Below are 17,527 nucleotides of genomic sequence, written 5' to 3'. Positions count from 1 at the left end.
CTGATTTTCATTTAGGTGTTTTTACTATTGAAATGACTATCTGACATCTTTTATCCATGGGTTTCAGAATGATACAAAATTAGGATATTTTGTTTCATATTTGACAGTTACTATGGCAACAGTCCTATCTTTTGAATGATGAAAAGTCCTCAAAATCTTGCCTAGATGACAGGAAGCTGAAACCTGAAGCTGAATAAGTATGACAAGGTGTAAGTGCGGAGTAAGTATATGCATAATTGAAGCAACTAATCTTATTTTGTCATAAATATTACATTCTTATGTGTTAAAATAGTTTCTTTTTTCAAGGTGGAGTTTGAAATTTCACAATAATGACACTAACTCACTCCAACATCTGACTGAGTTGATGAGCACTTTGTGACCTAGTCTCATCCCTGTGTGCGGCCCCCCTCACTGTAACTGCACAGACAGAGGCATGACCGTACAGGCTCTGGCTCCACTGTAAATACTGTGTGCTGTGTTAGCAAGAGGAGCTATTCTTAGACTGAATTAAGTCAAAGCCTGGGGTGTCTTTTACATAGGGCCCTAATCTGGAGCAGGAGACGTGGATTAGGAAATCAAAGCCAGATTGGTCCAGGTGTCTCCCACAAAACCAACAACCGCTGCTCAGCACAATCCCTGTACATAGCACTCAAGAGATCCAGAAGAGAAAAAGTACAAATTTGACTATGTTACCCATAATTCTCCTCTTCAGTGCAGTGTTTGTGTCTAAACATAAATACAACTCTACATAAGATTACTTTTATATTGTTGGGCACACAGTAATTTTGTTTTTGTTCTGCTGTTTCAGTCATTTTTAGTTATGTCTCATGAAATATTATCTGACTGAAACTGCATAAAATGAAACTGTAGTGTATGTTTACACGATAGCCATCAGATTAAAACATGTTTGAAGAATATCACAATTTAGCACAAGGGCTATAAAGAAAAAAAATATTTGGAACAATAGTTATAAGTGTTGATTGATTTGAGTTATATGTATGTATATGTATGTATATGTGTATTGATTTGTTAATTCTGCAATTTCTGTAATTTCGATTAACCTGACAGATCAAGTTTCACTCTCTTCAAAATTAGAAAAATGTATATCCAAAAAACTAGCATCACTGGCTGTGTTCTATGGTATACACTATAATGTTTTACAAGCTGAACTTTGCATTTAGTTCAGTGTTAAATGGTCTTTCTTAAACTACGAAACCATGACCTTTAAAAATAATTAGGATTATAAAAAAACACATTAATGTATTTAGCTTAAAACCTTAAAATCTTAATTGAAATTACCAATAAGGGAAAGCATATAGCTTTTTGCATATACGGGAAACCGTATGCAGGCACAGACAGCAGAAAGTTTAATCTCGTAGGAATGTTGAGTAGTTGTCTTGCTTGTTTCTGATTGGTTGGAGCGAGAAGGCGGGAACAAGGAGAGCGGCTGGAATAGCAGAGCAGACAGGGAAAAACAGAGGGGATTCCTGTGGCTTGGCCGGGAGCACCTAAAGGGGCGGGGCCAACTCATGTTTACAGTGAAGAACAAGCGCCAGTGTCTGCAGCTACTGGGATTCGACAGTTATAACTTTATCAGATTAAAATAACTATGACAAGGTATGCAAGCAGAAATATGACACTGCTTTCAAAGTGAGACTGCTACAAATCACATGTTGCTGTATTAAAAAGCTTCTGAAGGAACAGTCCATCAGTGTAATAAATCATTTCTCTCATGTTATTTTTCACAAACTCAAAAATGCTGAAATATTTAATTGTTTTGTCATCATTGCCCATTTAGAATGAACCAAAATTTCAAGTTATATTTTTAACTGAGGGATAATCTGAAAAGATAGTTCCAGTACAGTTTTTCATTTAATCATTTCACCAGACTCCTGAAGTTTATCTTTGGCCCTATCTCGCAATCTATATTACCTACAAAAATGTATTAATTCCTTTTATGGACAAAAAATAATGAAATATAATAAGACATTTTCCTCAAAACAAAAATAAAATAAAAAATGTCACCACTCAACCAAATACTTAATAAAATATCCCCTCAAAAGGTGCACTGTGCAACTTTTCTGTTGAGGAATTCCATACCTATCTGTAACGTTCCGCACTATGGCATTAAACCTATCCATTTTGCATGATTTCAATTATATGTGTTTAATTATGGCTTGCTTCTCTACAGTTCTGATCTGTATTCGTTTGGTGGTGTCGTCTGCTTAATACCATACTGTGGACATACATTCTGGGCAAAGCAAAAACACCTCCTAAGACACATGCAGGTGGCAGACCCTCCTCCTGTAGAAAAGTTACATAGTGTACCTTTAACAAAAACAATAAAACCTAAAAATCTTTGTTTATTTTCCAGTTGGCTCATTATATTCTTTAAGTTGACCAAACCATTATCCACAAACCAAGCCAAAACCATTTTAACTGTTTTCCTCCCGCGCTTCATTCTTGTGGTTTGGAGGTATGCACTGGCAGCGGTCCAGGCCTGTCCTCAGAGCTGTACATTAGGGCTGATTTGCCTGGGAGCTGTGAGGAGACGAGGCTGTTGGCAGTAATCAAAGAGGAGTGGGTCATCTGTCTTTACACATACATACATCTAACTCTGTAACAGGAACACGCTTGTCCCACACTGGAGGGACGTGTAATACTATTCAAAACAAGAACATACACTGACAGCACAGAGAAGCTACATGTGTGCTCATAAGCTGTTAGCACGTGTTAGCTTAGCGCTTCTAAAATTATGTTACGCAGGAGTCTGGTGCAGTTTTTAGTCCTACTTAAAGATACACTTTTATTGTGAAGAGTACACAATAACACATTTATCCATTCATGGTGGTGATACCAGGCCAACTTACGAGTCAGATCTATGGAGAAGTAACCGCATCAGTATGCATATTTTTCACGGTATTAAAAAAAAAAAAAAAAAAAATCATCTGTGCAAGAACAAAACAACAGTTTTTAATGGAGACACTGGGGCCCCACTGCAGCACCTGGTCTTCTCAAGAGTCTCCCATACAACTACTAACCAGGCCTGGCCTTGCTTTGCTTCCAAGATCAGATGAGATCGGTATAGTATAGGTATAGTATAGGTATAGTCCTTTTAGACCTAGTTAAGGTCTGATTTAGGCCTGGTTTTAAGCTGGGTTTTAGACCCCATTTAGACCCCCTTTAGACCCCATTTAGACCCCATTTAGACCCCCTTTAGACCTCCTTTAGACCTCCTTTAGACCCCATTTAGTCCTCATTTAGTCCTCATTTAGTCTCCATTCAGTCCCCGCGTATACCCTGTTTAAAGCCCCTTTAGAGCCCATTTTGTCCCAGTTCAGTCATGGTTTAGTCCGTTGACTCCCTGCTTATTCCTTAACCCACTTTAGTCCTGAAATGTAACTTTTCCACTCATTTATACATACTAAAGCTTTATGCTGTTACTTGTGCAGTTGCACATTGCTTTAGACTTTAACCTCATAACTTCCCTGCTGCGCTCAAACTCAGAGTCATTCCTCACCTGCCTTTTCTGCTGCAGCAAATGAATAAGCGACTCTTGTGCGCTGTTTAAAAGTCCTCCAGAGAACCAACCCCACCGGGCGCGCCGACGAGAGCTTAAGGTTAAAAAGCCTATTTAAATTTCAGAGTAGCGCTACACTCACGGCTAACAGCTAGCGGGTCCCTGTAGTTTTGCACTGTGAAGTACAAGTGTTTTTAAGCTTGAACACGTTAGAAAAAAGATATAAAGTGTGGACAGGCTCTGAAGCGTAGGAGCTTACAAGTTGTTCAGAGGAATTATGTGGTCGATAAAGTGGTAATATAACGTAACAGTAGGCTTAACCCAGGACTTAACTTTGAACCAGAAGTTTTGGTAATACTTCATAATAACTAGAACATAATTAGGCAAAGTAAAGCATGAACAACACACTTTAATTAATAAATAGTTTAGGTTTGATTCAGGCTTAGTAAATACAGCCTATACCATAATATAACATAATATAACCATAAGTATTAAAGCAGGAACCATTCTTAATAAACTACTTATTATGAATTAATTTAAGTACAGTTATTATTGACCTTATTCCGCCCTGCTTACTTTTTTTCAATAAATATGACTAAACCGCACTTTCTTTGTGGAGGCACTTTCGCACTTTGGCAATATCCCTTTCATTTCAGTGGAGAATTTGGGAAAAAATATGATATAAAGTAGGTTTATTTGTGCCAAATGTTCAATGTTTCTGTGCAACAACAAGTCAACAATGCACCGATTCTCTGGGAAGCTTCAAAACAGCTCTGTAGTCTGAATACAACTTATTTGCTGCCAAGATCTGCAGCCCCTTACAAAATAATACAACCTGAATGACGACGGCGGTGCCCATGGAAACTTCCGGCATAAGGTGAATATAGTCGTACAGATTTAAAAATTGTATTCACAAGCCTCTGTTTTTGATTGAAGGCTGTGTTGATTTCATTTTAAAAGTTTAGTTGCAAAAAAGCAATTAATCAAATTTTAATGATGATTACAAGTTTTCTCTAATCTACGAAAATGTGTAATTGTAAAAATCTAAAAGTTTTCTGAATTAATGAGTGATTATTCTGCTCCACAAAACTTGTAGCTTTTAAAACACAAGATAAAAATGGTATATTCTATTAAAAAAATATTTCAAATAATTATGTTTTTAATGAAATAAAAAAATCAAAATATTGTGTAACACTATAATATCTTGCTAATACATCCCCAGCCTTATCGGTCCATCTCATTGACTATGTATTAATTTTATAGTGAGTCTCCATACAATACAACAGCTCTACAAGTGTCACACATCCTACATGCGTGAACACATTTGTCCAACTGAAAGCCTGAACAGAACAATGTAACTTGTGTCTGAAAGGAAAGGGAAGCAATTTAGGGATAACACATTACAGGTGGTTCAGTGTTCAAACTGAAAAAGGTGCAAAACGATACATTAATGAAGACAATTTAAAAAGATAAATGGAGCCATAACGTTAAAACCTAACATCTTTGAATTTAACCTGAACTTTTAAAATTAAATAACATTCTAAGCAACGTTACAACAATAGCTCACTACTATAAGTGCATAGGACTACAACCTTTCTACTAACCAGTGGTGGAAGAAGTACACGGTTTTGTTATTTAAGTAAAAGTACAGACACCGGAGCAAAAGCAAAACAAATCCAAAAACTCAAATATAAGTTAAAATATCACATTAAAAAATCCACTGAAGTAAAAGTATTAAAGTACCCAATTAAAATGTTACCTACTTACTTAGTATTTTGTCAATTTTTTAGGATATAATAAAACTTCAAATGTAATGACCGAAAAAAATTTAATAATTTTTTGTAGCTGTTTTTAATTGAATATTTTTGTTTGCTCAAATCATGAATGTGTTAGAAATAAACCCTCACCCTTTTCAGCAGGTCTCAAACATTAATAAACTTATAATAATACTTTTTTTTTTACCTTTCAGTCCTGTTCAAAAATATAGTGGAGTAGAAAGTACAGACACCTGCTCTCAAATGTAGTGAAGTAAAAGTAAAATGTATCCATAAAAAAACATACAGATACCTAAAATTTGTACTTAATTATAGTACTTTAGTAGCAGTGGTAGAATGTAAGAAGTAAAAGTAGTAAAAACTCAAAATTAAAAAGTATACAATGCATCTAAGGGTGTAAAAACTTCAAAATATCCCCTAATTACTGCTTAAAAACTACAGATATATTTGGTTCTTGGGTCAGAAATGTATCATAAAACAATCACTGTACTTCAAATTTTACCAACAGTGAAGTGAACTGCAAATTAATTTCAAACAAGCCTTTAAAACACGTATTCTGCTCCTCACATGTAACTGCCCTGTGTTACCTGCATGAAACCTGCTTTAGGCATATGTGAGTTTGAAGTTACGCCTCCCCTCTGCTGCAGTGGCCTCTCTCTGCAGGGAGGGGGCAGTGCTGGAGGAGGGGGCAGGGGGCAGTGAGTAGCCAGGTGTGTGTGCGTGCGTGTGTGTGTGGGGGTGTGTGTGTGTGTGTGTGTGAGGGGGGGGGGGTTTGTAGTACCTTGTTAGTCACAGTGTTGATTGCCAGCGTTGGAGAGGCACTTCCAGAGATCATACACTCCATCCCCAAAGAGTCGGACTCCAGGCTGTACGGAGTGGAGGCCTGTGGGCGGGAGGAGGAGAGAGGAGGGGAGGAGAGGAGAGGAGAGAGGAGAGAGAGAGAGAGAGAGAGGTAGGAGAGACAGGGAAAGTGATAGATAGATAGGGAGGAGAGAGGAGGGGAGGAGAGGAGAGAAGGGAGGAGAGAGAGAGAAAGGGAGAGAGGTAGGAGAGACAGGGAAAGTGATAGATAGGGAGGAGAGAGGAGGGGAGGAGAGGAGAGAAGGGAGGAGAGAGAGAGAGAGAGAGGTAGGAGAGACAGGGAAAGTGATAGATAGGGAGGAGAGAGGAGGGGAGGAGAGGAGAGAGAGAGAGAGAGAGAGGTAGGAGAGACAGGGAAAGTGATAGATAGATAGGGAGGAGAGAGGAGGGGAGGGGAGGAGAGAAGGGAGGAGAGAGAGAGAGAGAGAGAGAGAGGTAGGAGAGACAGGGAAAGTGATAGATAGATAGGGAGGAGAGAGGAGGGGAGGAGAGGAGAGGAGAGAAGGGAGGAGAAAGAGAGAGAGGTAGGAGAGACAGGGAAAGTGATAGATAGGGAGGAGAGAGGAGGGGAGGAGAGGAGAGAAGGGAGGAGAGAGAAAGAGAGAGAGAGAGGTAGGAGAGACAGGGAAAGTGATAGATAGGGAGGAGAGAGGAGGGGAGGAGAGGAGAGGAGAGAAGGGAGGAGAGAGAGAGAGAGGTAGGAGAGACAGGGAAAGTGATAGATAGATAGGGAGGAGAGAGGAGGGGAGGAGAGGAGAGAGAGAGAGAGGTAGGAGAGACAGGGAAAGTGATAGATAGATAGGGAGGAGAGAGGAGGGGAGGGGAGGAGAGAAGGGAGGAGAGAGAGAGAGAGAGAGGTAGGAGAGACAGGGAAAGTGATAGATAGATAGGGAGGAGAGAGGAGGGGAGGAGAGGAGAGGAGAGAAGGGAGGAGAAAGAGAGAGAGGTAGGAGAGACAGGGAAAGTGATAGATAGGGAGGAGAGAGGAGGGGAGGAGAGGAGAGAAGGGAGGAGAGAGAAAGAGAGAGAGAGAGGTAGGAGAGACAGGGAAAGTGATAGATAGGGAGGAGAGAGGAGGGGAGGAGAGGAGAGGAGAGAAGGGAGGAGAGAGAGAGAGAGGTAGGAGAGACAGGGAAAGTGATAGATAGATAGATAGATAGATAGATAGATAGGGAGGAGAGAGGAGAAAGGAGAGAGATGGGGAGGGTTATGAGAGAACAGAGGGGAAGAGAGAAAGAGATAAGGGGATAGAGAGACAGTTAGTACGTGGCAGTAATAAAAGATACAATACATCTGTGTGGGTTTACAGAACATGCGTCTATTTACATATTTATTCACTGTCATTTGGACAAAACATGTTTTTTTTTTATTTAAATATGACATTGTTTGAATACAGTCACTTGAATCAACATGACACCCATGACATCAACCACTGCAGAGTCACATCAATAAAAAATGCATAAGGTAAGTATAGGGTTAGCTCAAACTTTCCCAAATGCTTAACAATAAAAACCTAATTTAAAATGTTAATGCTCCTGGATAATCAAAATGTGAACTCTGTAATTTGAACCATAAATCGAATCTCAATTAATCTAAATTGTAATTGTAAAACGCAGTGTAATCCGCACGTCTGAGCTCTATGCACCACAATACTGTTGAAATACATTTGTACAGTAACATATAACATATCATACAGGAATCAAATAAATAGTGTTACACCGTGTGAGAGTGCCACACCTCTATGTAGGTCGCATCAGAAGTGTGCGTTTAAAGAAAGGAGACAGCTTCACTTTCAAACCCCCAGTCTACATCAACACTCTGCCTCTGCACTCACTCTTACTGCAGATAAGTGTCTCTGCCCCAAACTGCTTACCGTAAGAGGATTGGCTGCCAACAAAACCATTTTTAATTCATGATAAACATAAATGAGATTTCACAAACTCTCAATTTCACTGTCTGCTAATGGGAAGCCTGTAGGCAGATGGAGAGAGGGGGGAGGGGTGGAGCAGAGGGGGCTTCCTACAATAGACGGTCTGCACATTCTTTCGTGTTATGACTACGGCTGCGTGATACTGAACATGAAATATAGAAAGATACATTTGGGTATGGGGGTAGAGGTGACTTAAGGTCCTGATTAAACAAACATTTTTGGATAAACATGGTAGAAGAATGCACTTTTCATTCATTCAAAATGTTTTGAGTGGATACTGTATGCAAAAAATAAATAAATAAATAAAATAAAAAATTATATTAAAAAATAAATAATTACAAAATTTGACACCATTTTGACAAATTTTAAACAGCTGCCAAGATCGCTGTCACAATGCTAAAATGTCAGACTTGATTTCAAAATGGAAAGAATTGAGAAGAAAAAGATTCGACACAAACGATCCAGGACAGGTCAAATTTTGTTCTTTAAAGATGTTTCAGTATCTACAATACTTTCAATATTCATCTTTGTAGTGATTAGCATCCAAGTATACATTTAAACACTGCAAAGCATTCTGGGTTAATTTTAAATAAACAAAAAATTTGACTAAACTGGGGACAAAAATGGTTAAATAGTGAGTTAGCAAAATCCAATCATTAGTGAAACTGGTCTAGTAGTTTACAATTCGCCTCGTTTTCGATTAATTTTACTTCCTTTTGTTCTGTAGCTTAATAACTAAAATGTTACACAGAGACGTTGCCATTCCTTATTCACTTCAGTCAAACTTGACCATCAGATTCTTTACATTTTAACCTCAATACCACACAGGCCGTAAGATATATACTATGTTTTTTTACGCTCTAGGGCAAGTCCATGAAACGCATGTTAAGTGTAGCATCTGTGTGTGCCGTAAAGACAATAGCCGTGTTAGCATGTTGGCGTAGCTAGGTCCTCTCTCTTTGCCTGTGGTCAGTTAACGCTAAAGAAACAGACAGGAGACTTGTGTATAGAAGAAATTCCCGCAGGCGAGGTCAATGCGAGCCCCTCTCTAGACCTGCACTGCATTGGTCTAAGCTCATTTATTATTAAAGAGCGAAAGCTGCAGCTCAGAATAGCACGGCGGCGCGCACAGGTATACACATTAATTGATGTTGGTTAAAAATATATATAAATAAGTCTGTAGTGTGTAATGTATGAAACGGCAGCCCGGGGCATGGCCTATTAATAAAGAGGCTCTCTTCATGACGAGGGAAACGAAGCAGAGTGGACAGATAGTGTTACATAAAGTTTATGGGATGTCCTGCTGGGTCTGTGGCCGCATGTGGTCACGAACAAGGAGAACAAAGGACAAAGTTCACAAAGGAAAGTTGAATAGTGGAGCTCATGAAAGAGAGTTTACAGACGTATATATATTAGATTTGGGGTGTATCGTTTAAAATGTAATAAAACTGACCACTACATTAAAGATTGAAATCACAGCACGCGGTTTTAAAAGTGTCCAGGAGTATTTTTTTTTCGTTTGAAAGATGACTGAAATAGTAACAGTTCAACTAATAAAAGAAACGCTTAGCAGAGGAGTCGATAGAGAGAGGGGGCAAAGGGGTCTGACTTAAGTGTATCCTTCAATATTGTGTGTTTAGTATCACGCAAAAAGTAAACCAAAAAAAGCTGAATAGCGGAGCTGATGGGGGCAGGTTATCTTTCTTGTGCTCCACCCCTCCCTAAACTAGTCAAAGTAAATATATGCACAGATAAACGGAAATAAAAACGTATTTAAAGTGGACAGAAATTTGATTTGAAATAAGAATCTTTAAGTTTGTAAGTAAATTTGACTGTCAATAATCTTGTAGGCGATTGTGTAACTACGTGTGGTAGAGGGAGTAATGGACAAACTATAAAAAGTAACAGTTGAAGAGGTGGAGGATACTCACTCGTTCTCCGGAGCGCGGCCTCTTCTTGGGCCGAGTGGGCAGAGAGTCTTCTTTTGGGTTGGTATCAATGGCCCAGTAAGAACCCTGCAAGAACAGACAAAGAGATGGATGAATTAAAATAGAAAACTGCACTGATAAGAAGAAATGAAAAATACAATTCAGATGTCGTATCATCACCACAAAAGTATAAGTTTGCCCAATAAAATCAAGATTCCAAATGCCTGATATCAAAAACATGCTCAAAACAATCTAGCTGAACAAAAGCGCTTAAGTCCACTGACCAAAACATTAAAAAGGCAAGGCAAAAGTAATGTGACGATGACAACATGCACTTCCAAATATGATGATTTTTGGTTATTTAGTCTTGATTATAGGCATTGTTCAAGTTTACTATATGTTCATAGAAAAAAATAAAGACATATTTATTTAAACCAGTTCTTGTTTTGATATTTACACTAGAGATTGACTATTATCTGTTTTTTCACGGCCGATGCAGACACCAATTATTCAGAATACAGAGCAACCGATGGCCGATAAGCTCTGCCAATATTTTTGAAGCCATATATAGGTGAGATTTTGATTATTTTCCTCAAATTATGCCATTTAAATTGACTACAAACTGACCCACATCCTGTTTTTTTTTACCACAACCTTTAAGAGAGCAGTGTCCCACATTTAGCAGCTGTCTCTTTGTTGTGTTAACGTAAAGCTTTGAGTGTATGTTCTACGCAGCAAATCAACCAAAGCTAAATATCGGCCTGTGCTGGAGATATAAAGCCGATAGCCCATTCGCTAAATAGTCCAAATATCGGTCTTTCTCTAATCTACACTGTTTTTAAATTTCATGGGTTTTGTCAGTGCAGTTTTTGCCTTTGCGATGATCGTCCTCTGAGATGTGCTGCTGGAGGTAAAACGCTAAGCTTTTCCTGGAGCTGTATTTCCTGTGCCTCGGGTGCTCCGGTCCACTCCGTCCAATTTTTTAAAAAACAGGGGGAAAAAAATGGAAAAACCAAATGGTAAGGGTCTGCGATTGAGCCTAATCTCGGGAAAGAGTGGCTGTAGACCTGCTTAGAGGCCGCATCAGGCAATTCCAACACCACCAGGCTACATTATTTATCTTTGCATTTAATTTATTTTTCAATGGTCCACCCGTCCCTCCGTCTCCTCCTTCCTCCCTTCTTCCCTCGTCCTCCTCGCCGAATCCAACAGTAGCTTGCAGTTGTTAAAAATTAGATTCTCACCCTGAGGCCTGCAAGTTGTGAATTCACTTTTTAATATTTCATACGACCCCTGATAAAATCTCAATTGTCAAGAGAAAGTGAGATCAAGACCTTTAAAATTACTTCCTTAGCTGTGAGAATAATTGATATTTCCATAAGAAGACGCGCAGCAGAAGCGAACCAGAGCGCTAGTATCTATAAAAGAAGCCTTGCGCACAATGCAGTTCCCCTGTTATAGCTAGTTCTTCTATTAATGTTTTTTACTGTTGGAATAAAAAGCCAGCGCTGGCCTATATTTGTCTTGGGGTTAAAATTATAACTTTTAATATGAGGCTGGCTTCGAGGTCAATTAACATGGTCCTCAGAGGGTGGCATAATCGCAACACAATTAAGGAAAAATCTTGTAGTAAAAGAAAGCAGAAAGATACGGCTCATTATATCGAGTACAAAAGGACAACTATAATATGCAAGTGGGGAATGCATGGATTTTAAGGGTTAAATGCAAAGCTAGTGTTACGAAACAAGGGTAGGGGAAGCCACTATATTCGAAGCGGCATTGCTTTTAATTAGGAAGGAAGAAGACTTAAAGTTAACCCTCTTGGGAAAGCAGTTTGTGCGATTCCCGACACCCACCCCCAGAGACGGCGCAAGGGGAAAACACATGAAAAGTCTCTGAATTATTCACAAATGTATACGGTGGCGTTCAGAGAGGATGTCAGACGGAGAGTGTCCACGGTAACAGGGTGAAGGCAGAACAAAAAGATTCACATGGTCATAAAACAAAGGAGGCTGTAATGATTTAAAGGGGTGTTTAAGCTGGTCGGTGGTGTCATGTACTTCCCCTTTAAAGATATAAATCTAGAGTTATTATTGGACGGTAAACAGGGGGAATCCTACGATGTCCCGTCCGTCAGATTGTCTCAAGAGCACTCACCTTTGAAATACTAGGAAGTAGTGACTGACAATATACAACTAATATCACTTTTCTTGATGTTACAATTGTTTAATGACCTAATGTTGTCACGATACTAAAAATTCAAACTCAATTTCGATACTAAAAGAGTCAAATACTCGATACTCAATACCAATTTTGATACCCAAGTGATCATTTCAACACAACATAATAGTACTGTTATTTGTCTGCGAAAACATAAAATAAAACTATTCAGGAAAGGTCAGATATTATCCAGTTACGCTCCGTATTGATACTTGCTTAAATTATTATCTATTATACTAGTTTTAGTATCAATTAACATCTGATTTTTGGTACTTTTGACAAACCTAGGTTGACCACAAGCATTTTCAAGGTGAAAGTAATTTTAATTGGTCTTTTCTACTTTTTCACAGGATCAAACCAAGAAATGTCCTGAAATATTTACTCATTATCCACATCGTATTGAAATCCACCACCAATTTACAGTCAATTCAAATGGTCCAGCATTTTTGATAAGCTTGAATGACCACTATAACCTGTTTTATACTTTTTTTAAGGCATTTCATTTTCACAATCTTTAAATGTATGAGCTAGCTATAGTAACAGAAATGTATTGAATTCAAGGAAGGATGCCTGTTCCAGCTTTGTCCAAGGACATGGTATAAACAAAGCCATTTTAATACAGAGAATTATTTTTCACAGTCTATGTTCCAGCCTATAACCTCAATTAGGGTTGGACTATGCAAAAAAAAAAAAAAATAATAATAAAAATCAACTCACAATTTTCACTAATAGAGATAGAGACTAATAGATTTTGTCAGATAGTAGGATTGTGGCTGATAGATGCTATAAAATACACTATAGGATCCAGGTTTCCAAGGGCAGAATGAGCACTACTATGGTCATGATACTAAAATTTGACACTAAGGAATAGACTTTATACTCGATACCGATTCCATTGCCACAGTCATAGAAAAAAAAACACATTTTCTTTAGACAACAGAACGAAATTTTCAACATTAAACCATAGTACTCTTGTATATTACCACGTGGCCTTGCATCCGTGTACTCCTTCAGTTGCCCAGGGAGGTTCCATAGCGGTCCATGGGCGTATACTAGCCTATGTGTCTTGTACTTGTTCTACTACAGCTCAAGATCATTCTAAAGTGATTCAGGAAAGGTTCGTTTCTGTCCTGTGAATGTGACTTTAGTATCAAGTGAGTATCTAGTGTCACTGCTAGTTTTAATATTAATTAGTACCAGATTTCTGATACTTTTAACAACCCTAATGAGCACCCATATAACTCAAAAATATATAGTTTTACCATTTACAATAAAACTGATAATTGCTGTAAATGACTGGAGGAGAGATCTCATTAATTGCACTGCCCTTCATCTAGTATCTGGTAAAAAAAAACTGCAACGATCTTGACTTATGGAGCACTCTGGTTAACTCTTGAAGTACATATCCTGCTCAAAAACGTGCTCACCCGTCTCGCCAATTAAACGTATCTTATTAAATGTAATCTTACTTCCTGAGGTGCTTTACTGGCTGCGCTGTCATCTCTCACAGATCTGAACAGGAGACAGCCAACCCGATCTCCCCCTATCTCCTCCAACAGCATCCCTCATATTCCTGCCACATTACAATATTGATGCAACATATCAAGAGCGGCGAACGCCTCTTTGAAGTTGTCTTGGGGGGAGGAGGGAGTGAGGAAAATTCCAAATTAAACATTAAGCATGCGAGCGTGTTGCCGATGCATTCGGAATGGGATCCATACTGCAATAGATTATTTTGTATTTAGTAGAGCAGCTCCCAGGAGTGTCAATATCAGAGGATTACAGCAAAACATGAAATTAGCATTCAGTCCCCATCCGTGACGCTACCTTTGCTCCGTGTGTGTGTGCGCGTGTGTGCTTGTGCGTAATTATTTGTACGCTTGCCTTAGCATATGTAGCTAGGCTCTTGACAGGAGATCTGGGTTAGGCTACATATGGTTATAGACCTACACACACACACACCAACATTGCATTTGTCTAAATATAGGCCCCGGCATCGCTAGCTACAGTGCATGTGCTACTTATAAGGTTGATGTCGCAGGAGATTGTGGGCTAAATGATGCTGAAAGAAAGCAACTGTGGGTGCTCCAACTGAGATTCAAATGTCAAATTAACATGTCGGAGCCCGTGTCCTTTTGCAGAGGAAAAACACGAAGAGCTGAGCACAGCATTAAGAAGACGCATTATAGCTCCAATGGTCCCAGCATCCTTCACAGCTCAAGGTGAAAACTCGGCAAATTACTTGTGTAGTTTAAGTAGAGCGGTGTAAGGTTTTAATGTTGTTGTTATAATTATTTGGCTTGGTGGGATAGTACCTGTGGTAAATATTTAATATAGTTTTAGTTCAGTGGCAGTTGGAGGGGGAAAATTTTGAAAAATAAAGTAAAAGTAGCTGTGAGTCATGTCAACACTGAAAACTCCATCCAAAATGCAAAATAAAGGTGTTGTCATTTGTTTTTACTAGTCTACTCATAACTATTGGGCAATTTAGGTCATTTTCACACATGTTAGTGCACTCTGTGGAATGACCCCAGTGCACACTAGATTTTGTTCTGTTTCCTTTACTTTTGGGTCAAACTTATTCACATACACTGAGCATCATTCACCCCAAACACACACCTTGAGCTACGTGAAAGTCCATCAACTGATTGCTGAACGTATTTCTATGACAATGGGCTTCAAGTGGACAGAGAACATGAACACGCGTGCACACGCTCACTTCCCTGGTGCTATACGTGGTGGTCTTTTCTTTCACCTGTGGCTAAATATATAGTGAGGACTGTACGTGCTGACAAGGGAGAAACTGACACGCAGACAGCCCCAGGCTCACCTGCGCAGACAGCCCCAGGCTCACCTGCGCAGACAGACCCAGGCTCACCTGCGCAGACAGACCCAGGCTCACCTGCGCAGACAGAGGCAGGAAGAGACGTGCTGCTAGTATTAACATGATCCAAACTGCCTTGTCAGGCGAACGTGTCAAACAGCAGCTCTGCAGCACCCATTCATACAAATATATGTGATCAGAGCACATTTTACCCAATTCCAAGCACGCGTACTTGCACTGCAGACCTAAGGTCGGCAGTGTTCACACAACAACGCCCCGCTCCAGAGTGAGAGTCGAGCCGCTCCAACACTTCCTGTTTGAAGCGCTCTTGGAGCGGGCGTTTAATACGAATCAGAATGCAACCGTCATGTTCACACCAGCCCAAGCGCATCGCTCTCAGAGTGAATACTTTTTTATGTCAACTTAAATAGTGGCAGTGTGAAAACGACCTTGTGCATGTTTTCGCCCTTGTTAACATTATGGTTGCTAGGTAATTATTGAATTACTTCTATGTATGTCATATCTGCTGTTTGTGTCCAACCAGGAACTAAAATTATATAAATTAGATTTAGACTAGATTTTTAATTAAGCTAACCATGTTTTAGTGACATGGGTAGTTTAACCTGATATATTCGCTTTAAGCTGAACAACTCCGTGCCGCTTTGTATAAAACGTCTCTTACTTTTGTGGTAAAAAGGCTGCTCTGACAGAACTATGAGTGGGAGGTTTAGAGCAGATTACGAGCATGCCATGCGTTTGCAGACTAAGAGCTGGCACACATTCAAAGGTAACATTTTTCTAAGATTGAGTGTGAGGCAAAACACTGTGTGATTACAGCCAAAGAAGTGCTACAAACACTATAGTCAATTATGCTGCTATAATAAAAACCCAATGTTTCCTTTACATTCAGGAGACCTTGGCTGCCTGCCATAATCTAATTAGCCCCCGTCATTGTCTAAAGGAAGCCAATAATACATTTAGGCTCTGAGACAGAGGTTTGTGGTGGTAGCAGGGGCTCAGTGGCAGAGCGGTCTGTCACTAACGTTGAGGGGGGTGGTTTGATTCCCATGACCGGTCACTGGAATGCTTACATTGTGTCCTTTGGCAAGACATTTCAATTTGTAATTATGGACAAATTATCCAACTCACACTAATACTGCGAATGCTGGAATTTAAATACATGGTTTGTTAAATTGACAGATATCATCAGAATATAATTATTGGGATACTAAAAAAAGATATATACATGTTTGTAAATATTTACATTACATGTTACATTTACATATTATTTACACAGTAATATCAAGTACCAGAATATGAAAATTTACTTCATAAATTACTAATGGCTACTTTGCATAAATCTGTGTGTGGTTACTATGACAACACACTTTCTGTAAGATATGAGATATATAAGTACTAAAGCCAACCCAAAGTATGAAGTAATACAAGTCTAGGGCTAAGCAATTAATCACATTTTAATCCAGATTGAGATTCAGTCATGTCTAATTGTCAATGATCAGCTCGAGTCATTTTAATGAGGAGGTCCGCCGTGGTCCGTCAGTGAAAGTATTTGGTTTGGAGCTCAGATTTTGGAGGTAGAAATGTGACTAGGACAGTAGGACAATGATTAATCGTGTTAATGAAATCAACACTGAAAACGATTTTTATTTTGTTTTTGAAAAGAAAAAAATCAAATTGAATCAAAAAATTGTGATACGGGAAAAAATGCAATTAATATTTTATCATATCACCCAATCCTAACTACAACCCACTGACCAAGTAATGTAAGTCTAAACCAAGTTAGCCATTAACCTATGTAAAGTATACTTGTAATAGAAAGTACTACGTCTCACCTTTCCGGGATCGTCTTTGGAGCGAGGCACTTTGAGAAAACACTTGTTCAGTGACAGATTGTGCCGTATCGAGTTCTGTGGAAACAAAACAGACATGGATCATGAAAGGAGCCGCCGTACATCAAAATCAGATTACACCAACAGATCTATACGCGTAGAAGTTGGTGAACAATATTGGCAGGGTTCAATGTCTTCTAGCACTGGATTCCACTATTTATGAACAAGTAGAAACTCAATCTATGCCAGAGTGTAGCAACATATTTCATCAATGTCTATCAGCGACTACATTTGAGTTGAACAAAACAGATCGGATTCAGCTGTGGACCAAAAATAGGAGCCAAGAGGGATCCCGCGATGGGACCATTCGAGATACAAGGCAGTAATATTAATTAATACAGCGTGTTTCATTGGGGGCTACAACTAAATTATGCAGATGATGGGGAAAGTTAGCTCGTTACAAGCTACTCCAGTGAAGAGGATGGGACGGTGCAAATTTGGGGACAAAAAAAGTGGGCAGAAGTAGCCACTCGGGTTTAGATATAGTGATGCTCCAAACCAGGGTTAACCAGTCGTAGTGAGTTGGAGCCGAGCCAGGCGAGAGCTATCCACACGGAGC

At 39.2% G+C, this 17,527-nt stretch overlaps 1 protein-coding gene across 1 annotated transcript in view; it reads right to left on the bottom strand.

Annotated features, from left to right (window-relative positions):
* The window catches only part of foxj3 (forkhead box J3), a 119,610-nt gene that overhangs the window by 21,572 nt on the left and 80,511 nt on the right, over positions 1–17,527 (bottom strand). Inside the window, exons 3-5 of the mRNA XM_033966916.2 lie at positions 16,912–16,986; positions 10,018–10,101; positions 6,077–6,178 (exon numbers count right to left, since the gene is read on the bottom strand). Coding sequence (XP_033822807.1) covers positions 6,077–6,178; positions 10,018–10,101; positions 16,912–16,986 — 261 coding nt within the window. The remainder of the gene's footprint in view (positions 1–6,076; positions 6,179–10,017; positions 10,102–16,911; positions 16,987–17,527) is intronic.

This window comes from Periophthalmus magnuspinnatus, chromosome 5 (genome assembly GCF_009829125.3).
Source record: "Periophthalmus magnuspinnatus isolate fPerMag1 chromosome 5, fPerMag1.2.pri, whole genome shotgun sequence".
NCBI lineage: Eukaryota > Metazoa > Chordata > Actinopteri > Gobiiformes > Gobiidae > Periophthalmus > Periophthalmus magnuspinnatus.
Note: the sequence above shows the minus strand (reverse complement) of the source record. Positions and strands in the feature narration are given on the sequence as shown.